Here is an 18,502-nt window from a genome sequence, read left to right as displayed (position 1 = left end):
CCCAAAACTAAAAGAAAACATTTAGTTATCAGAGATTTAAAAAAAAAAGATAAATATTGGAAATGGACATCTACTTTTATAATAATATTTACTGTAAGAAATAAGGCATTTAAATGTAAAATACTTGGCAGGATTTCATGATTATAACAGACAGTGAAATTTCTGAAAGAACTTTAAAAATATGTATATTACTAAATAATGGAAGTAACTCTTCTTCAGGATAGTTCAATTTTATCAGAGTAAATCTGCACACAAGAGGACTATCAGTTTACCAGCAGCTCTCCAGCAGGATTTCACTCTGTATTTTGGAACCTCTTCACTTAAGTCAAGCTAAAATCAAGTTCTTGAAACAGCTGTGCTATTTACATTGTTCCCTTAGTTGTACATTGCCCTGGTCTCTGTAAATGAAAGGAAATACACTACAGTAGCAGCTGATGCTTTCAACTTGCCCCCACACTCCATCCCAAACTCATTCTCTCACCCTCTTCTCAGCCCTTTTCAAAGCAGGTAAGTGAAGCTGTGCAGGAGCTTCAGACAGAGCTCAACTTGTGTGAGGAGCTGCGCAATGTGGAGAGCTGGAGATGCAGGATTCAAACGGAGCTCGGCACAGCCAACACCAGATTAGCTCCCTCTGCACTACAACCCTGCCTCCAAGCATGCCCCATTTCCAGAACCGAGCCCAAAAAGAGCATCGCCAGGAAGAGAAGAGGCATACTTTTGTTTTCAAGCAAAACAAAACACAGTTTGGAGCATGTCTTCTTAGCATAGGCGCAAGTTAAGAAACATGGGGTAACATTCACTCTATGATTGCTATTAGTATCCCAACTGAGAAATAATCACTTCTCAGCAAGCCATATACCAATGCAGCATCATCACTATAATCTAGTCTACAAATATCAATGCTAGATCTATATCAAAGACTGTTAAAATAATATTTCAGAGTATATTATTCTATTAGTTGAATAATCTAATTCTTCCAATTATAATTCCATTACAGGTTACAGTTTCAGAAACATGAATTCCAGAACCATAACTGATGAAACTGCTGCTACCGGCACAACAAAAGAATTCAGCTATCAGACAAAAATAAAATGTAATTTAAAAGAATGCAGAAGTGATGTTTTAAGTTTTTAGAATTAAGATTTCTAATTCGACACAATTAGGCTTAACAAAAATAAATCTGTCAAAAATGTTGATTATAATAAGGCACAATTTAATATCTAAATAATATTCATTGCTTAAATTCAGGGGCAAGGGCATCACGTAGTTTCTTCGTATAGAGGTTTTCAAGTTAACTGTTAGTTCCATTAACATTTGAAAATTCAGATTCTCCACCTAAACATAAACATATGCAAATATAACAAGCAGATACTCTATCTTGCAGAAAAATAATGTTGATGTATGCCTCACCTCAAGAATAATCTTATACATCAAAACTGCAACTGATTATATTCACTTAGCATATATACAACTGCTCCCTTTAGGGAAGATAAAAAACACAAAAAGATGGGAGGGTAAGGGTTTTTGTATATTTCCCCCCTTTATTTTATATGTCATTATTACTTTCTTTGAGATAGTACATCAGTATATGCAAAGAGTTGTTGAAAACCACTATCTAGAAGCTTCTAAGTTAACATCCACACCACCTAGAGAATGATGACATACCAACAAAAAAACTTTTAGAAAATTCTCTATCAATGCAGTTAAACTAAACTCAAAAGTAATTCATACTACTCTAAACTATAAGCAATTAGACAATTTTTAAATTGCAATATAGGCCACTATGTCTTAATAGAAAAATAAAACCCTACCTTACTAAATAAAAAATATGACTCTCTAAAAAAAGAGTACCAAAGCATATTTGATATGTTTGACCTAATTTTTTAAAAATAGAATTATTCAGCATCCCTCATTAATACAGGGATACAATTATATACATTGCAGTAAATATTTGCTGAGCCACAAAAATAAGGCATTTAAAGCCACAAAAAAAGTCTGAGGTTGCATTATGAAATACTCTAGCAAACTCAGAAAAATGAGAACTCACTTGGGTGCTGTATCCTACAAAAAGAAAAGTGTTTAACAATGACGAAAGCTTGGCTATTCTTAGGTATCTATGCACACAGAGTAGCAGGGCATTTATAACACATGTGTGTTTCCCCAGAAGGATAATAGATCCATGGTGTCTTATGTTAAACCTAATAATTTTGGGTGGGGGAAAGGAGTTTATTTAAGAACAGTTTACAGTAAAGTAAACCAGAATGTCAGGAAAAAAAAAATCATACTAGATTGAGAAACTACATAAATAAACTTGAAGTTAGAGCCTACAATGAAACTATACTCAGGTATCATTTTAAGATATTCCTTTATTATTCCTTTTTTTTTTTTTGGCCTTAAAAATATTAACTTGGCCCCAGTTCGAACAAAGAACAAAGATCCCTGAGATAAGCATGATTAGGATATAGTTGTGTTTTAAAAGGTGATCAGCAGAAAAAATTCCTGAACAATATAAATAATACTTTTTGCTATGTACAGATTTACCTGGAAAAACAAATCCAAAGGTCCACTTCAGACTTAAAAATTCAATTTTATAAGGAAAAGCAGAATTAAAAAAAAAAAAGAAGCTAGGAAGTACTCACCTCTTCACGTAATTTTATCAACTGCAACATGAATGCACAAAAAAAAGATAAAAAGGAAAGAAATGGCAGGAAAGAAAGATCAGTGGTGTGACAGGATACAGAATTAACATTGACAATTTATCTGTTTACATGTTTAGCATTTAAAAATCACAGACAAACACATTAAAAGAACCTAAACATAGACTACATGCAGAGTTTTTTGAACGAATAAAGATCACTTTCTCACACTGTCACATTAAACAAAGAGAATAGTGTGAAATTCTCTTTTAAAGTACATCTAAGACACCATCATGAAATAAAGGGGAACGACTTCATAGAAGTCTATATTATAAAGAAAGAAAACAAGTTTACTGTTCCTCTCTTCTAAGAATGTACCATTGAAGAGGTTTTGTATATACAAGTTTTCAGGATGTTTCTCTATTTGGAATCTTGACAACTGATTTCAGATTTTACCTACAAATGAAAATGATTAATAGCTCATGCTTTGGTTCCAATAAGTATTTTAAACAACAAACTATTATGTTAGTTAATGTGATACTTGTACCCACTCTAGAAATAAGACTGCATTTGGAGGCAATGTTATTTTAATCGAAAATAAAGTATGCCAGGATAGATAACACTTATTTAGAACACAGTATCACAAATTCACTATCCTATGAACTTTTGTGTATATGAGTCAATTCCTAGGTATTTGTTTTGCTTAAGAGGCTACTGCAATCATGTGGCATGTCTTCATTTTAATTTTTGAATGGTTTCTTCATTTTTCAATTTTCTTCATATTGTAAAATGGCAATGAGCTCTTACTTCATTTATACTACAGTCTGTTTTCACTAAACTCAAATAAAAATCACTCCTTACTTGTTAGTAAATTCTTCTATGATAACATTTGAATTCTTTTATTTAGAACATTTTTCTATTTGCCTTAAATATAACAGACAAAACAAGCTGCTTAACTCTTCAGGAACTAAAATAATTATATAAACTCATTGTGTATGTGTGTGTGTATTTGACACTATTCTAAACAACAAATATTGTGTAAGTGAGATGACGACCACAGTTTTTGCAATGACTAAAAATGGAAACCTATGTTGTAACAGACTAAACCACATTCTAGGTTTGAAATTTGCATCCTCAGCAATTCAGGTCTACAACTGATAATTTTTAAACAGCCAAATATCTATAACATCTGTTATAACACTTGACATATGCAGGCCGATAAATTAAACGATTGCTTTGGGAGAAATGTGCCATGAATTGCTCACCATAAGTCTCTCTAAAAGTATCATGTTTACTATAGCCCGGATATCTCAATGCTTAATGCTGTTTTTATCCTGAATTCAGGAAGGCAGCATGCATTCCAGCTTATTCTGTTATTTCATTTGTTATAAAAAAAATATTTTGAGTACCAAAGAATAAGATTTTAAAAAACTGTTAAGAATCCTTTATAAAAAGGATACAGAAGTTATCCTGTAATGTCTCACAGTACATTCAGTGAAAATGAATCTTTTATTATCATCGTTTCAAAATAGACAAGTTGTCTTTTATTTTTAATTAACACACTCATTCTCTCAGCAACCATCCAGTTACATATAAGTACATCATCTTGCATTTCATGTTAAAAGTTATCATTCTTCCCCAGGAAAAGCAAAATTTTAAACTAAAATACCTGGCCTATCATATATCAGAATCTTTCTCTTTGCTATCCCAACATCATGGGAGAAAAAGGCAAACATTAATTCTCAGAAAGAGACGATCTGGGAATTGATCGGCCAGCTATCTTTTCTTTCTGGGGACACTATCCTTCGGTTGACTATGATACTTAAAGGGCCAAGGTTTAAAACTACTCTTCAGCAATAGAGACCATTTGGGGCATGCCACCCTGCCATAATCAATGAGTGTTTAAAAATGCTACCCATTTGTTTTTTCAATAGGTTCCAAACAAAAAACGTTCTATCTTGTTTGTGCTGCATGGCTGCATTCAAGCTCCACACCGGATTTGTAGCTAAGCTAGGTAATGGGAGGGTTTTCATCTTTATCTTTTTTTTTTTGGGGGGGGGGGTTAGGCTGAGAGTTATTCATTCAAGTAAACAAAAGATGGCCTATTTTTGAAAATTAACAATGCTTAGACTAGACTGTAAATTGTGATTTCGTTTTTTCCCGAGTTACCAGCTCCATCATAGGCAACGTGAGAGTGTGCAATACCACCATGTTGAGTTATGATAATCAACATCTTTTTTGAAACAAAGATTTTTTCCCCCCCCAATGCAGAATTTGATACAAGAGGTAATCTGTTCCTTTGTGGGCTGAAAAAATCTGGTTTACGCTGGTTTGAACCAGTGGAATCTCTTGTGGTTAAGCCTTCTGCTGTGACTAAAATCAAAACTGCACTGCAGAGCATGTGAGGGTTCATGCGCGCGCGCCTGTGTGTGTGAGGTGCGTCACGTGACCCCCAGAACTACCGAATTTTTTTTTAAAGCTGATAACGCGACTGCCGTCTCTGTCCGCATACAGATAACGAATAAATGCTGAACTCTATTAAACGCCCTTTACACATTATCGTGGGTCGAACACACAATTTTCTGAACTTATGATGACAGTCTATTTATTTTGCTATAAACCCTCAGCACGTAACGAACAGATTTGTGCCTGGTAATGATCTGCTCTGCCAGGGCTATATGAAATGATACCGACCTTCTTTAGATCTTGGGGAATTAAATTGACCGACTTCACCCCCTGGTCTGTAGCTGAAGTTTGACACACTTTATGCACAGCAAGCCCAAATCACAACTTAAGAGAACCTCGTATTAAAAAATTAAGCAATCATTATCTGCTGAATATTGCTTTGCCACAAAACTTTCCACACATTTGGAAATAGTCTACTCTTTATATTTTGAACTCTCTATTTAGGATTTATTCAAAGTCGCTGATCAATATAATTCTGCATATAGAAACTGAGAGTATTAGGGTTCAAAACCAGAGCTTGGAACAGTTTACTTGGCCCATTATCACACTTCACTATGAAAGGCTTTATGATTTTATTCTATAAGTTGTGTTTTCCCTTTTATGAGAACGGTTCTTATGAAATGCAATCAAGTTAGGAACTACTAATGTTTCCACTCAAAATACAACATTACTACATTCAAGGACTCAACTCTTTCAAAGAAATAAAATGTTGCCACATGGAATGGTAAATAAGGTATTTTCAAAGAACAGAATGATAATGCTTAAGACAATAGTCCTTGGAAAGATGATAGCCCAACAGTACTCGAATGTGCAAAGTAGGTAATTTTCTTGTCCCTTCTTTGTAAATCAAGCATAAGCTATATTTGATTGAATGAAATGAATATGAATCAGAAATGAATTTATACAAAGCATTTAATTTGGAATTAAATGCAGCGTATTGTATGAGGGACATTAAAAATGCTTTTGAAAAAATTTTCGTTTCTGAATTTTTAACATTTCTGATCATGGCAGAAATGTTTATGTACCTAAGAGTAAATTAACATACTTTATAGTTAATTGGCAGACTATAATTATATGTATTAACAGTCAGGTTTCAGATGCCTAAAAAAACCGCATTATAAATTACCAGAATGAGAAATAATAGCTATTGTATTCATATTGTTGAATCTTCACAAAGAAACAACTATTAGGAGGATGTATATGTTACATTAAAAATTCCTGGCCAGTATTTTATTTTATCTATATTATCATTGCTCTTAATTCCTTATTTTCCTATTTTGATATATATTTTTAAACTGACAGATATATCCCAATGGCAATGAAATGAATATTGCTATTTTTAATCTCATTTTATCTCCAAGTTTTATCCATATATTAAAAGTTTATCACAAGTATTCCATGAACAAAAAGTTCTGAAAATTAGTTTATTAGCAAATAACTTAAAAGTATACTTATTTGTAGAAAAAAACTCTTCCTAACCACTGAGCTACAAAAATTAATATAAAGAGTCAAAATCTTTTCTTTCTTTACAGAAAGAGATTCTGTTTTGATTCTATATTCTGAATGAATGCTGATGCGGAATAAAAAAGTTATCCTCAAGTGACCATACCTAATTAAGGATGTGTTTTAGTTTGAGGGATTTTAATTCCTATATTATGACAAAGAGCCTTAAAACAAAATGCAATGATTTCATATGATACAAAAACTCTGCTACATTTGGTAACCAAATATCCAAAAAGTTAAGTGTGGTCTCTTTGAACTTTTATACCTCGTTCAAATTTTAGATAGAAAAGTTCACACAAGTAATCTAACAGTACATATTCTCATGCCTATAATTTATCATACTCTATTTATTGAAGTGACAGTTCCTTAAAACTAAACTTCAGGTTCTCCAAGCACTTTCAGAATTTGTAAGTTTGATTTATACAAGTCCAGGGGAGATCTCTGCATAATCACTTGAAAGTGACAGGAATAAAATTTGAAAAATTCAGAAAATATGAACTCAATCTATTTTTGTGGAACAGTTTCTTTAGGCATAAAAAATCATACTTATATGTACGCAAGGCAGATGTTTTAGGCATATAAAATGTCCATTAAGAGAAGTGAACATGTTTGAAAAAAAATGGGATCCCTGTCATAGAACTACAACATCCATTACAATAAAGGAGTCTGAGTTAGACAGGCACACCCCCTTCCTTTCTCTTTCCTCTACATTAGGCAGTAGTTTCAAATGAAGGAAAGATCTATAGCTTTTTAAAGAACTGACATGGGAACTACGCATTCACTTTTTTGCAAAAAAGATAATGCTTTTTTTTCACAGTAGATAGGAAATAAAATTATGATTCATTCATTCAAGAGGTATGAGAAATCTAAATCTCACTTTAAAAAAGGAAGAAAATATTTTTTCTCTCATCCTCACATTATTTAATCTATTATTAGTAAAACCCCTTTATCACATCACCCTTTTATGTTTGATGTGCTATTTTTTTTTCCTTTAGCTATTCTCACATTTCAATCAGGGAAGCTGAAATCCCAAGTCAAATCTGAACGTGTTCACATGTCTGAACTCAAGCTGATAACATCCACATAGTGGAGGAGGTGAGATCTTTCCAAAAACAAACATAATCAGCTTAGTCATCCTTCTCTCTTTTTTGGGGGTGGGTAGCACCCTTAATCGAACAGACCACGTCCCGGTTATAGTCTATAGTATAATAGATAGCAATATTATTAGCATATATAGACCTACAATATCATCTATTTGAGATGGTAAATACAATTATGCAATTTTCATAATATATATCAATATATTATGTTTCACTATCCTATCACAATTTTAGTTTACTTAGTGACTGATTTCTGTTCATTTTCATTTAGGCAGAGTAGACTTTTATAATTCTGGCCAAAGTGGCATTGGTAACCATGTTCAGTTCTTGCTTCTGAAGGTCCCTATCACGCATTTTCTTTAAAAGAAAATCTGTCATTAGAGTTTTTTGAGACATTTTAAAAGTCATCTCTACACCGCGGTTCTTAAAACTTTTTTTTAGAGTTGTATATAGTATCTACATATATTAATGAAGTCTGCAGTATTAATTCAAAGAAAGAGGCAGGACATTAATTAGACTCATGACACTAATGTATGATCCAATGAGAACTGACAGCCAAGTTGTAAAGCCCTTTTAAGAAGAAATTGTATCTTAGTTTTGGCCTATGCAGATCTTAAACTGCCAAAAGACTTACCCAATTATTATAATATTATTATTATTATGACTATCATTGGACAGACGCAGGTCCTCTATATGGGTATCCAAGTTCCACACTGGTGCTTACAATTTGCATTTTGGTGAATGTATTTTTAAGAAGCCACACAATAGGAGATTGGGTTGCCCTGCTGAATTTTGAAAGCTCACTTTCATTTGTTTTGCTGCAAGTGTTGATTTAATTATACTGCATTATTATCAAAGCTGTATTATGTACTTTTTTTATTCCTTTTACATGTGTTTGAGGTGAAGACCTTGGCTTTGTCTGCAAATGGTGTGTTTCAAGTTATTCCTTAAGTACTAAATAATAAAGAAAAGAGAATGAAAGATTTTTTTAAAAGATAGCAGACAGTGATCACAAGGTAAAGGGTTAAATGTAAGATCTCTAAGAAACATTTTGAAGTTGATTAAGACTCCAGCTTTGCATTAAACAGTATCGCTTCCACATGAGTTGCTGCTAATACGGCTAAGGAGCAGCTTGAGAGCCCAGTGCGCCAGTGACCTCCTTCACCCTCCAGCCACCCACCGGGCCTTCCTGATTAGCATTCTACCTGGTTCTCTGAGGAATTCCCATCATCCCCCAGGAGCTCATTCCGTACTTCGTCACTGTAGGCGATCCGTGACCTTTTCTATAAAACAAAACAAAAAGGGAGAGAGTGAGAGGAACGTTAGAAAGTAAAGGCTTCGAAGCTTTATTGGTATCAAGGCCCATCTCAAACCTCGAGAGCCCCCTAATGGAAACCTATTGGCTACAATCTGCACACCAAAGTTGGGTAAAGTTCCTGAACTTGAGAAGTTTCATGTAAATTACTTTTAAAAATGCCAATAATGAAAGAAAACTGCATTGTGTAAGTATTTCATTAATATTCATAATTGGATCCAAACTTGTAAGTAGTTTTCATACTTCACCATTCAAATTAGACCACTAAGCTGAAAGAAATACAGCTACATAACTGTATGTCTGTAAAACTCACTAGACTGTATTGTACTTAAGACAGGAATATATATATATCTTTTTTAATATTGTGGCAGGAAATGGACATTACAAAGCTTTCAATTTAGGTCTTTAAAAGTCTCTAATACTAGGATAATAATTATATCTCCAACTATACTCTGCAATGCCTGGAATAGCACATCTATATTTCTTTTATTATTGTAATGTTACTAAACCAGAAAGAAAGGGAATCTAAAAGCCCATCCCCTGTACAAAGAGTAATTTAAATGTCTCCTAGTTTTCTATAAATAATGGCCTAAGGAAAAGTAATGAAAGTGTGTGTGCATGTGTGCATGCATGCGTGCCTGTGTGTGTCTGGTAAAAGAAACTAAATTTCCCAGTCACAGTAAATAAAGTCAAGTAGGTTATGAGTCAACTTTTCACAGTCCCAGTAAATAAAGACGAGTGGGCTATGAGTCAGTGTTTCACACACTGAAAAAAATGTGTTTTACAAGAAATGTTCCCTTCTCCATAAAGTCAGGGGGACATGTCTGTAAGCAATTCATAAATTATCTAAATGTATACACACTTGGAAAAGCTAAAAGATTGAAAATTGCTTGTGAAGCTAAAGTGTGGTCCTCGGATCCCACTTCAGTATCACTATTTCAGATCTAAATTCAGATTTGCAAGTTACTTTGTTGTCTTTTCTGCTTCAGACTTCACTAAGAAAACAACTCCATTAAAAAATGGCAGCTGGAAAATGGTAATCTCGTCCTCACTTGGGGTCTACAATTTGGGACTTACACTTTCTTACCTATTCAACTGTAATCTGAAAAAGTATTGTAGTTTAAAAGAACTATCCATAATTCAGGAATAAATGTCAACAATATGATTTTTAAATTAGATTTTAAACTAGTGAATTAGCAACACTGCTTGACCAAATAGAGATCATAATACCTTAAACATCAAATATATTATATTCAAATATAAAAGAACCTTAGACAAGAACAACCAATAGACTTTAAATCATTTTGAAGTTATAACTTTTCCCAGTTGGGGCTCCTTATCTTAACCACAAAACACAGAAATTATTTCAGTGACCATTTTATCAATTCTCCCAAGGATGGTACATAAGAAAAAATTTAGTTCATTACATATAGTTGAAGGCAAGGTTTAAGTCCCTGGCAGAACCCAGTTGAAAAAGCCTGAATGGAGTAGAAATCTGGAGACTCCTTGGCTTTTTAGTGAAAAAAAAAAAAAAAAAAAAAAAAAAAATCAGTTTCATGAAACCCTAAAGGTAACACTGGTTAAACTGACACTGGAACACTGACTCACAGCTAAATGTTCATTCTACTGTACAAAATTTTCTCTTCATTCTATTACCTTTAGAGTGACCCAGGATAAAAGCACAAGAATTGCAAAATGTTTTGATATTAAGGAGACAGTGGCATCCACTCCCTGTACTGAGTCTCCACCCCAAACCCCATTTCCCTGCCACAGATGCATGTCTTATACCTTGGCTAATGCAATAACTCTATAAGTAGATAAATAAAACCAACAACATTGCAGGGAAGAGGACAGAGTAAAGAAGTCAAGTCCTTAGCATGAATTCGGTAAAGATGCCGATAACAGATTCTTGCCAATTCAGTAGCGACCCAACTCAGTCATTTGTGAACAGGCCAGACGTTTTACCATCACAAACAGCATATATTAAGCCTGCTTCTCTTACTGTATTTACTGAAGCCATTATTAATTAGCTATTTCTATTGGCTTCATACAGAATTGCATTTAAAAATGCTAAATTATTAGGGCAGTCCACTTCATGGCCTTAATACAATATTTAGATCAAGCCAAAGCTTTCTTTTGCTCATTTGGAAGTCCCACTACAGTAGTTTCAAACTAGCTAAGCAAAAGTATTTTACAGCATTAAAGGAAATGAGAACCTTTAAACAGGCTGTGGTATCAGAGCTGCCTTTTTAATTATTCATTTCATCACTATGGGGGACTAAAACATTCCACAGTATGCAAGAGTATCATATGGAGATTGTTTTTGTTTTCCCTTTTTTCACCAAAATACCAACAAATTGGCATAGATTGTTCAATTACATTATATTCTTATTTTGTTTTACTATACTTCAAAAGGAGAAAATTATAAATGTGTATCCCTAAATATTTAATCTTGTTTTGGTTAGAATCCACTGCTTTTAAAAACCAGCAATTAAGAGTGTACATGCTCAGCAACAGAAGAGAACCAAGGCTTTATCCACAGTTGAAGGGTGGTCCCTATAAATGTCATTCTTTACCACTGGGATGGTAAAAACCGGTTGTTTGGATGGCTTTCTGGATATAATTAAGCAAATGATATGCTGAGTTTAACAAAGTGTTCTCTGACAGGACTGACTTTTCTTAAGGAATGAAAAGACAACTCATTTCAAATATCAGAAATAGTTCCTCATGAACATGACACAATACTGAAAACTGAACTCTTTACATGTGTTTCATTTTCCAAAAATAAAACAAATCAAGACTTAAAAAAAACTAAGAATTATATTTAGATGTCCAACGTGGGTATTTTCTTATAATTTTTCACAAGTTGAAATTTTAAGTGACCAACCAAAATGTACACCGCAAGGTCATCACTATACTAACTGAATACCAAAAAAGGGGCAAAGTCCTTTGAATAACAAACTGCTTATTTTATGGAGCATTTTCCTCTAAAACATCAATAAATTATGTTATCTTTTAGGGAATTATTTTAAAAATCTCATGCTACATTACTAAGTACCTATGCAATAATTTAATATGGAAGATTCAAAGTTAATGAAACTGAAGCATTTACAGTATCTCGATAAACTTCACTAAAATATTTTTACTTTATTATCAGCAGTATAAAATTTGTACTTTAGCCAAATGCAAACATAAGAATTTGAGCTGGAAATGTCACACATTCAGCTACAGTTTGAAGGAACCCAATTCATAATGCATTTTATAAATAGTTAATGACTTCTATACATAAGCTAACCAGGCAAATCAAGAAATTGTCAACATTTTTAGTCTTAGTTGTCAGTTACCACTGTCTACTGGCACTTTATATGTGGCTTCTGGAGAAGACAGAAGCTCTATGCAGTTTGTAATCTACTGCAATTTCTGGTCCGTACCATAAGAGTGGAAAAGCTTCAGCTGACAATATTTGCCACACACACACACACACACACACACACACGTACGCAGAGTTAAATACAAGAGAACTCCACGTTTTTAATTGTGCTTCTGTAAAGCTTACTCCTAACTTATACCCTTTGGTGGACTAGATGGTTAGAAAGAAAATCTATGGACCATATTCGAACTATAGAAAAAATATGACAAATCAACAGCTGATTGTTACCTCTAAGAAGTTAGATGCGCAAGTTTCAGTGGCTATTTGAAACTGATGACACAAGTGAGTTATGAATGCGACAATTTCAGATTCAAAGCAATTTTCGACTTTCACTTGGTACATGAACAGGTCTTTTGCATACTGATTGGCTGATTTTCTTAAAGCCAAGTTCAAACAGATACACTTGCTCAGTTCTGTCTGGAAATTTGGCTTGAAACGATCTTTCTACTTGACCCAAGCCTTGACATTTCCCAACTGAACTGAATGTGTTCCTGGACAGGCACCGCTAAATTAGAAACAAAACAAATTAACTTAGCTTAAACTAATTAAAAACTGTGATCAGTGGTACCGCCTCCTCTATGATTCTACATGTGAAATAGACTATATGTAACCAGAATGAGGATTCTACAGCCCAGAACTAGCAAAAGCATAACAATGAAGTTGGTTTATTACTAAAGTGTATATGAGAATTTAATTTCCATGGTGTGCACATGGCAAAGCGATTGCTTAAATTGCCTCACCTGGGAATTTAATACAATGTTATCATCAGACCAGCCACATTGTAAATAGATTTATAATGCTTTCCATGTGCTGTACTCTGTTGCATATGAATTAAGTAATGATCTGGTATTACAATAAAATCAGCTAGTTCCCACACCTGGCAGACAGGATATTTCACTAAATTAATACCCATACAGCTACATCACAAGGCATAGGAGAGGAAACCATCTCAAAGGCATTCGACTTGAGTTTTACATGGGATGCAAACACTCGATGGCTATGTAGAATGTCACCACATTGAATGGGCTGCTGAAGACAATCTGTTTCTAACATCTGTATCACAGAATTAAGACGTTTTCATTCCCCTCGATTTTGGCCTAATTTTCTTCATTCAGCACATTAATTACTAATCAGCAATCCGCGACATTCACAAACACTAAGCAAGCCCTTTATTCTAATCTATGTGCTGCAGACAGCCAAATAATTGATACAGAGTGCAGTATGGTTTTGGTACGTAATGAAAGAACAGCTTGTCCTACTTCCTAATCAAATGGGTCTACAGAAGAAATGGTTAATAGATTTCTCCATCGGTCTAAAACAAATTACCCAGTCTGGCCAGACTTTTCCATTGCTTCTACCATGTCTTTCAGTCTCCATATATTTAATAATGCCCAAGGTTACCAGGTGATACGTCTATTAAAAACTGCTATGCTTTCATAGCCAAAGAATTTAATTGCTCCAAAGAATTTAACTGCTCCTGTTATAATTAACACTTTGGGATATCTACAGAATACCATGAAATTATATTGATTAGCTAGCCATATAATTGCTGGCATTCATTTCTTACCTAATTTTATCTGGTTCTAATTAAATAATATCATACTTCTATAATGCCCAGATGGCATTTTCTAACATGCATCTATCTTTGGCAGCAAGTATTCCATTTTTAGCCTCACTTCTATTTCTCATGGACAATTTCAGCTTTTCAGCCACACACCACCCCTGCACCAGGACTCAAAAAGGCTCATCAATCCAGGACAGAAAGCTTATATTCCAGGAAAACTAAAATGGAATTTATGAATTTTTGTTTATCCAGTGTTCTCCATGCTGTAGTAATTTCTAGCAAAAAGCAATTTAAGGTTAAAACATGTATCATACTACATGGCTTACGTAAAGGTAAAGAAAACTGTTAGATAAATGTTTGATCCCTGGAACATTATTAGGATGGGTGAAAAAGCACAGGGTACTTAATGAAAAGAACAGAGATAGCATTTCAGTATGTGATCTTGGTTGAATTAAGTTTTCTGAGCATCAGTTTCCTCATCTCTAATATAATGGTATAGAAATTACTTCCTGGGGCTGTTGCGAAGACTTAAATATTATAAACAAATGAAAACCTACCCTAACACCTTGTATATGATAACTGTCAGAGCATGTTTGACTAAATATTAGTAGATAATACTGGAAAGGATGCAATAAAACTAGTAGGCATACATGGCTGAGAGTATAAATTATGCATCCTTCTTAAAAAATATCATTTGCCAATACATACCAAAAATGGCTTAAAAAATCTGTATTACTTAGACCCTGTAATTTCACCATACTGTTTTGCCCAATTCCTTATTTTATGGTGCTGCAATTTTTGGATGGGTTTCAACAGTAAAAGATGTTACTGTGTTTCTTCAATGCTATCAGAGAAAGTTTAAGTTCCAATCTGTTTCTTCTATGTAGTCATGCCTCTAAACATGGCTGGCTTTTGCTCAAGGGACTGTTTAGAGTTAAAGGTCAAGCTCATTCGCTGGAAGATGCACATGTCACATGTCACCAATACTGTAGCATTAATAAAGGGGAAGCACACTTTCTGTCTATCATAAACTCATGGCCAATGGACCATATGCAAGACACCAGAGAAAAAATACTCAACACACCCTGCTGCAAGGCTACCAACAGAGCTGGGAAAGTAGGTTACCATGAGAATGCGGAAACAACCCATTGCTCTTCAGTATGCAACACCAGGAAAAAAAAATTGTTTTGAAAATTTTTGTCTTTTTATCATAATCACTCTCATTTATTTTTGCTTATACTTTCAAACACATTTTCCATGTATAAAATGGTTATTTATGTTTGGGCTATAAACAATAAGATAAATTATACCATATTTCCTCTTCATTACTTTAAAAAATTTAGCTATAATATCATATGTGAATATTTATATGCATATCATGAGGTTTTATACATACACACACACACACACACACACACACACACACAATTTAGAGACTAACAAACCCATTTCCAATCCATATGGAATAATAACTATGTTTACAATGCTAGGATAGGCTTTCATTTATACTGGGAACTCTCACCATATTGCTGCTATATCATTTAATGATTTGCAAAACAGAGAGCCCAGAAATTATGTAACTGTACTTCTTCATTTCCTCTTCCAGCATTTCTAAACTTTAGCCTGTAATTTAAATTTAGCATTAATGTTTCAAAGGCAATGTAAGTTAGTATCATGGCCCCACTTGCTTGCATATGCTTGCAGTTTATGACTTTCCACACTGCTATTGAATATGGTGTGGCTGTGTCTTAAATCATGTTAGCTTGTCAATCAACAATTATATTACTTCATTCAGAAAATCGGCTCATGATAGAATGCCCACATGTTGTTGTCAGCATCTGGAATAGTGTAAGTATGCAGTGGAGGAAGTCTAATCCTTTCAAGTCTTTTGATATGTAAAATAAAATAACTCCATAGACTCTACTTGAAATAATCAAAATATCAAAATGTTTATTATTTTGTTTGTTAATGATTTATAACTACACTATACCCCCCACTGGAAAATGTTACTCTAATAAATAAATGTTTTGCAATAGATGCTTCATATGTATTTTCAAATAAACTACTGCAACAAAGTATATAAGTGTATCCACTTAATTCGTATAATGCTAGTTTCTCTATGTCATCTGCCTAGCATTGGGAAGAAAAAGGGGTCATTCATTAAAAATCTGCCCCTAGTCTCAGTTTCAAGTTATCTAGATATCCAAGTTATCCTGAGGATTCTCTGTAACTGACACTAACTGAGGCTTCATCTAGATCAGGCTACAAATTTAGAGACAAAGGAATCTAAGCCAGATGAATGATCTATCCAAGGCCATAGAGCTAGGAAAGATGAGACAGAACAAAGACAGAACCCATTCCTCAATGCCAGTGTTCTTTTCACTTTATTACACTGCCACTACAGGCTGGAGACATCCTACCATCATTCTCCAAAGCCAAGGTTGGATTCACGATTCACCTAGTTCATCAGCTACAGGGTTAATTAGTCTAAAAGTTTTGTTTCTGGTCACCTTTCTCTAAAAACAAACAAACCTTTATATATTGTTATCAACAGCTAGAATACTGGACACCAATCGAGAGTTCAAGGGTGATAAATGCTTACAGTAAACTGTTCTATTTGATAGAATAAAGCATCTGATCTCAGAGGGTGACTCACAACCACACCTATGGATGTTATTTAGATGTTTCAAGATTAATCTTCAAAGGCTGTATCACAGAGCAACAATAACCTACCTATGGCTTACTTTTAAGTGTATCACAGCTTTACACATTTTTAAAAGTTACATTTTTTAATTTTTTTTAGATAGAGATGAGGTCTCAGCATGTTGCCCAGGCTGGTCTTGAACTCCTTGGGCTCAAGCAATCCTCCCATCTCTGCCTCTCGAAGTGCTGGGATTACACCTATGAGCCACAGCACCTGGCAGTTATTTCATTCTACATTACTCTCCCCACAAAATGCCCAACCTCTCTTTATGCTTCCCTTCATAGCCAAGCTTCTTAACCCACTTATGCTTAGTGTTCCATTATTGGAACACTAAGCTTGTGGGAGTTATTTATATCCTACTGCTCAAGGTCATCACCAAGGTCGGAATGTTTCAAAAAAAATTTGCAACCTCTGGCATAAATGGGTTAATAGACCATTTTATATACACTAACTCAATTTATTCATGTTTCAGTCATTTCTCTTGGTTGTGATACTTTCTTAGACTTGTTTTTGATGACCTAGACAGTTTTGAGGAGTGCTGCTCAGGTATTTTGTAAAATGTCCCTCTGTTAGGATTTGCCTGATATTTTTCTCATGACTAGATTGGAGTCATATATTTTCCGAAGGCCAATCACAGAAGTAAAATGCCACTTTGATCACTTCATATCAAAGCTACATACGATCAGCATGACTCATCACTGTTGATGCTGACCTTGATCACTTGGCTGAGGTGGTGTTTATCAGGTTTATCCACTGTAAAGTTACCCTTTTCCTCTTTTCATGTTGCATAGCTCAAGGTAAGGAGTTGAGAATTCTGCTCCACTCCCTTGAGGGCAGAGTATCTACATAAATTATTTGGCATTCTATTGCACAAGAGATTTGTCTATTCAATCATTAGTCAATCACCTATTTATATCAGTATGGCATCATGGCTATTTATTTTATATTTTGGGTTATCATCCAGTACTACTTCATTTATTTTGTTGCTCAGATTGTACCAATTTTAGCTGCAATGGCCACTTTTCAGTCCTTTTATGGTCCGATCTCTTGATAGTACCTGACATTGTTGCCCACTTTCTCCTTAGCAGATTCAGTACCATGCTCCCTTTGAATTCCTCCTATCCTTGGAGAAATTGTGCTTCTCCTTCTCAGTCTCCTTCATTGTAACTTCGCTCATGCTCTGCCCATAAATGCTGGTGTTCCCCTAGATCTCCATCCTTAGCCCTCTTCTCACCCATCTGAATGATTTCATTTATACCTATTGTTCAAACTATCACCTAGGAGCTGGCAAAGATGTTTTCTGCGTATTCTCTACAAATCCAATTCCTATTGAGCACCTTAAATAATCTAAAGGCATCTCAGACTTAACACAGACAAAGTAGGATACCTACTGCTCCACCTCCTGTTTTCCCTAATGATGGATGGTATTACCATACACATGATGTCCTTAGATGAAAACCTAAAAATTATCCCACTTTCTCCTTCATTACACAAATCCAATCAATCAGCAGGCCCTATCAATTAAATTCTTATTTTTCAGAATATCTACCACTGGGGCCATTGACCCTATTTCCAGAATGTTTGTTACCTTAGACATTAGCCCCCATTCTTTCTTTATAACTGTTATTAACACACATTTCACCCCTATTTTCATATATGAACTATATTTGGGAGATATTTGGATGGAAAGACTGACATGTTTTTGGCAGAGATAAGCGAATAGGTACAAAGTCTCAGCTCATCATTTTGGGCAGAAAAGGAGATACCTTCTCTAGCAGAATATC

The 18,502-nt window shown here is 34.4% G+C and overlaps 1 protein-coding gene across 11 annotated transcripts in view; it reads right to left on the bottom strand.

Moving 5' to 3' along the window:
- The window catches only part of VTI1A (vesicle transport through interaction with t-SNAREs 1A), a 419,756-nt gene that overhangs the window by 333,493 nt on the left and 67,761 nt on the right, over positions 1-18,502 (bottom strand). For 7 of the 11 annotated variants that reach the window (XM_035269082.3, XM_009010288.4, XM_003734520.6 and 4 more), the window contains 2 exons: positions 8,911-8,988; positions 2,640-2,660 (listed from right to left, as the gene is read on the bottom strand). In XM_035269082.3, the coding sequence (XP_035124973.1) occupies positions 2,640-2,660; positions 8,911-8,988 (99 nt within the window). The remainder of the gene's footprint in view (positions 1-2,639; positions 2,661-8,910; positions 8,989-18,502) is intronic. The other 4 variants (XM_009010290.4, XM_002756600.5, XM_078346499.1 and 1 more) reach the window with 1 other exon arrangement.

Source organism: Callithrix jacchus, chromosome 12 (genome assembly GCF_049354715.1).
Source record: "Callithrix jacchus isolate 240 chromosome 12, calJac240_pri, whole genome shotgun sequence".
Lineage (NCBI taxonomy): Eukaryota > Metazoa > Chordata > Mammalia > Primates > Cebidae > Callithrix > Callithrix jacchus.
Note: the sequence above shows the minus strand (reverse complement) of the source record. Positions and strands in the feature narration are given on the sequence as shown.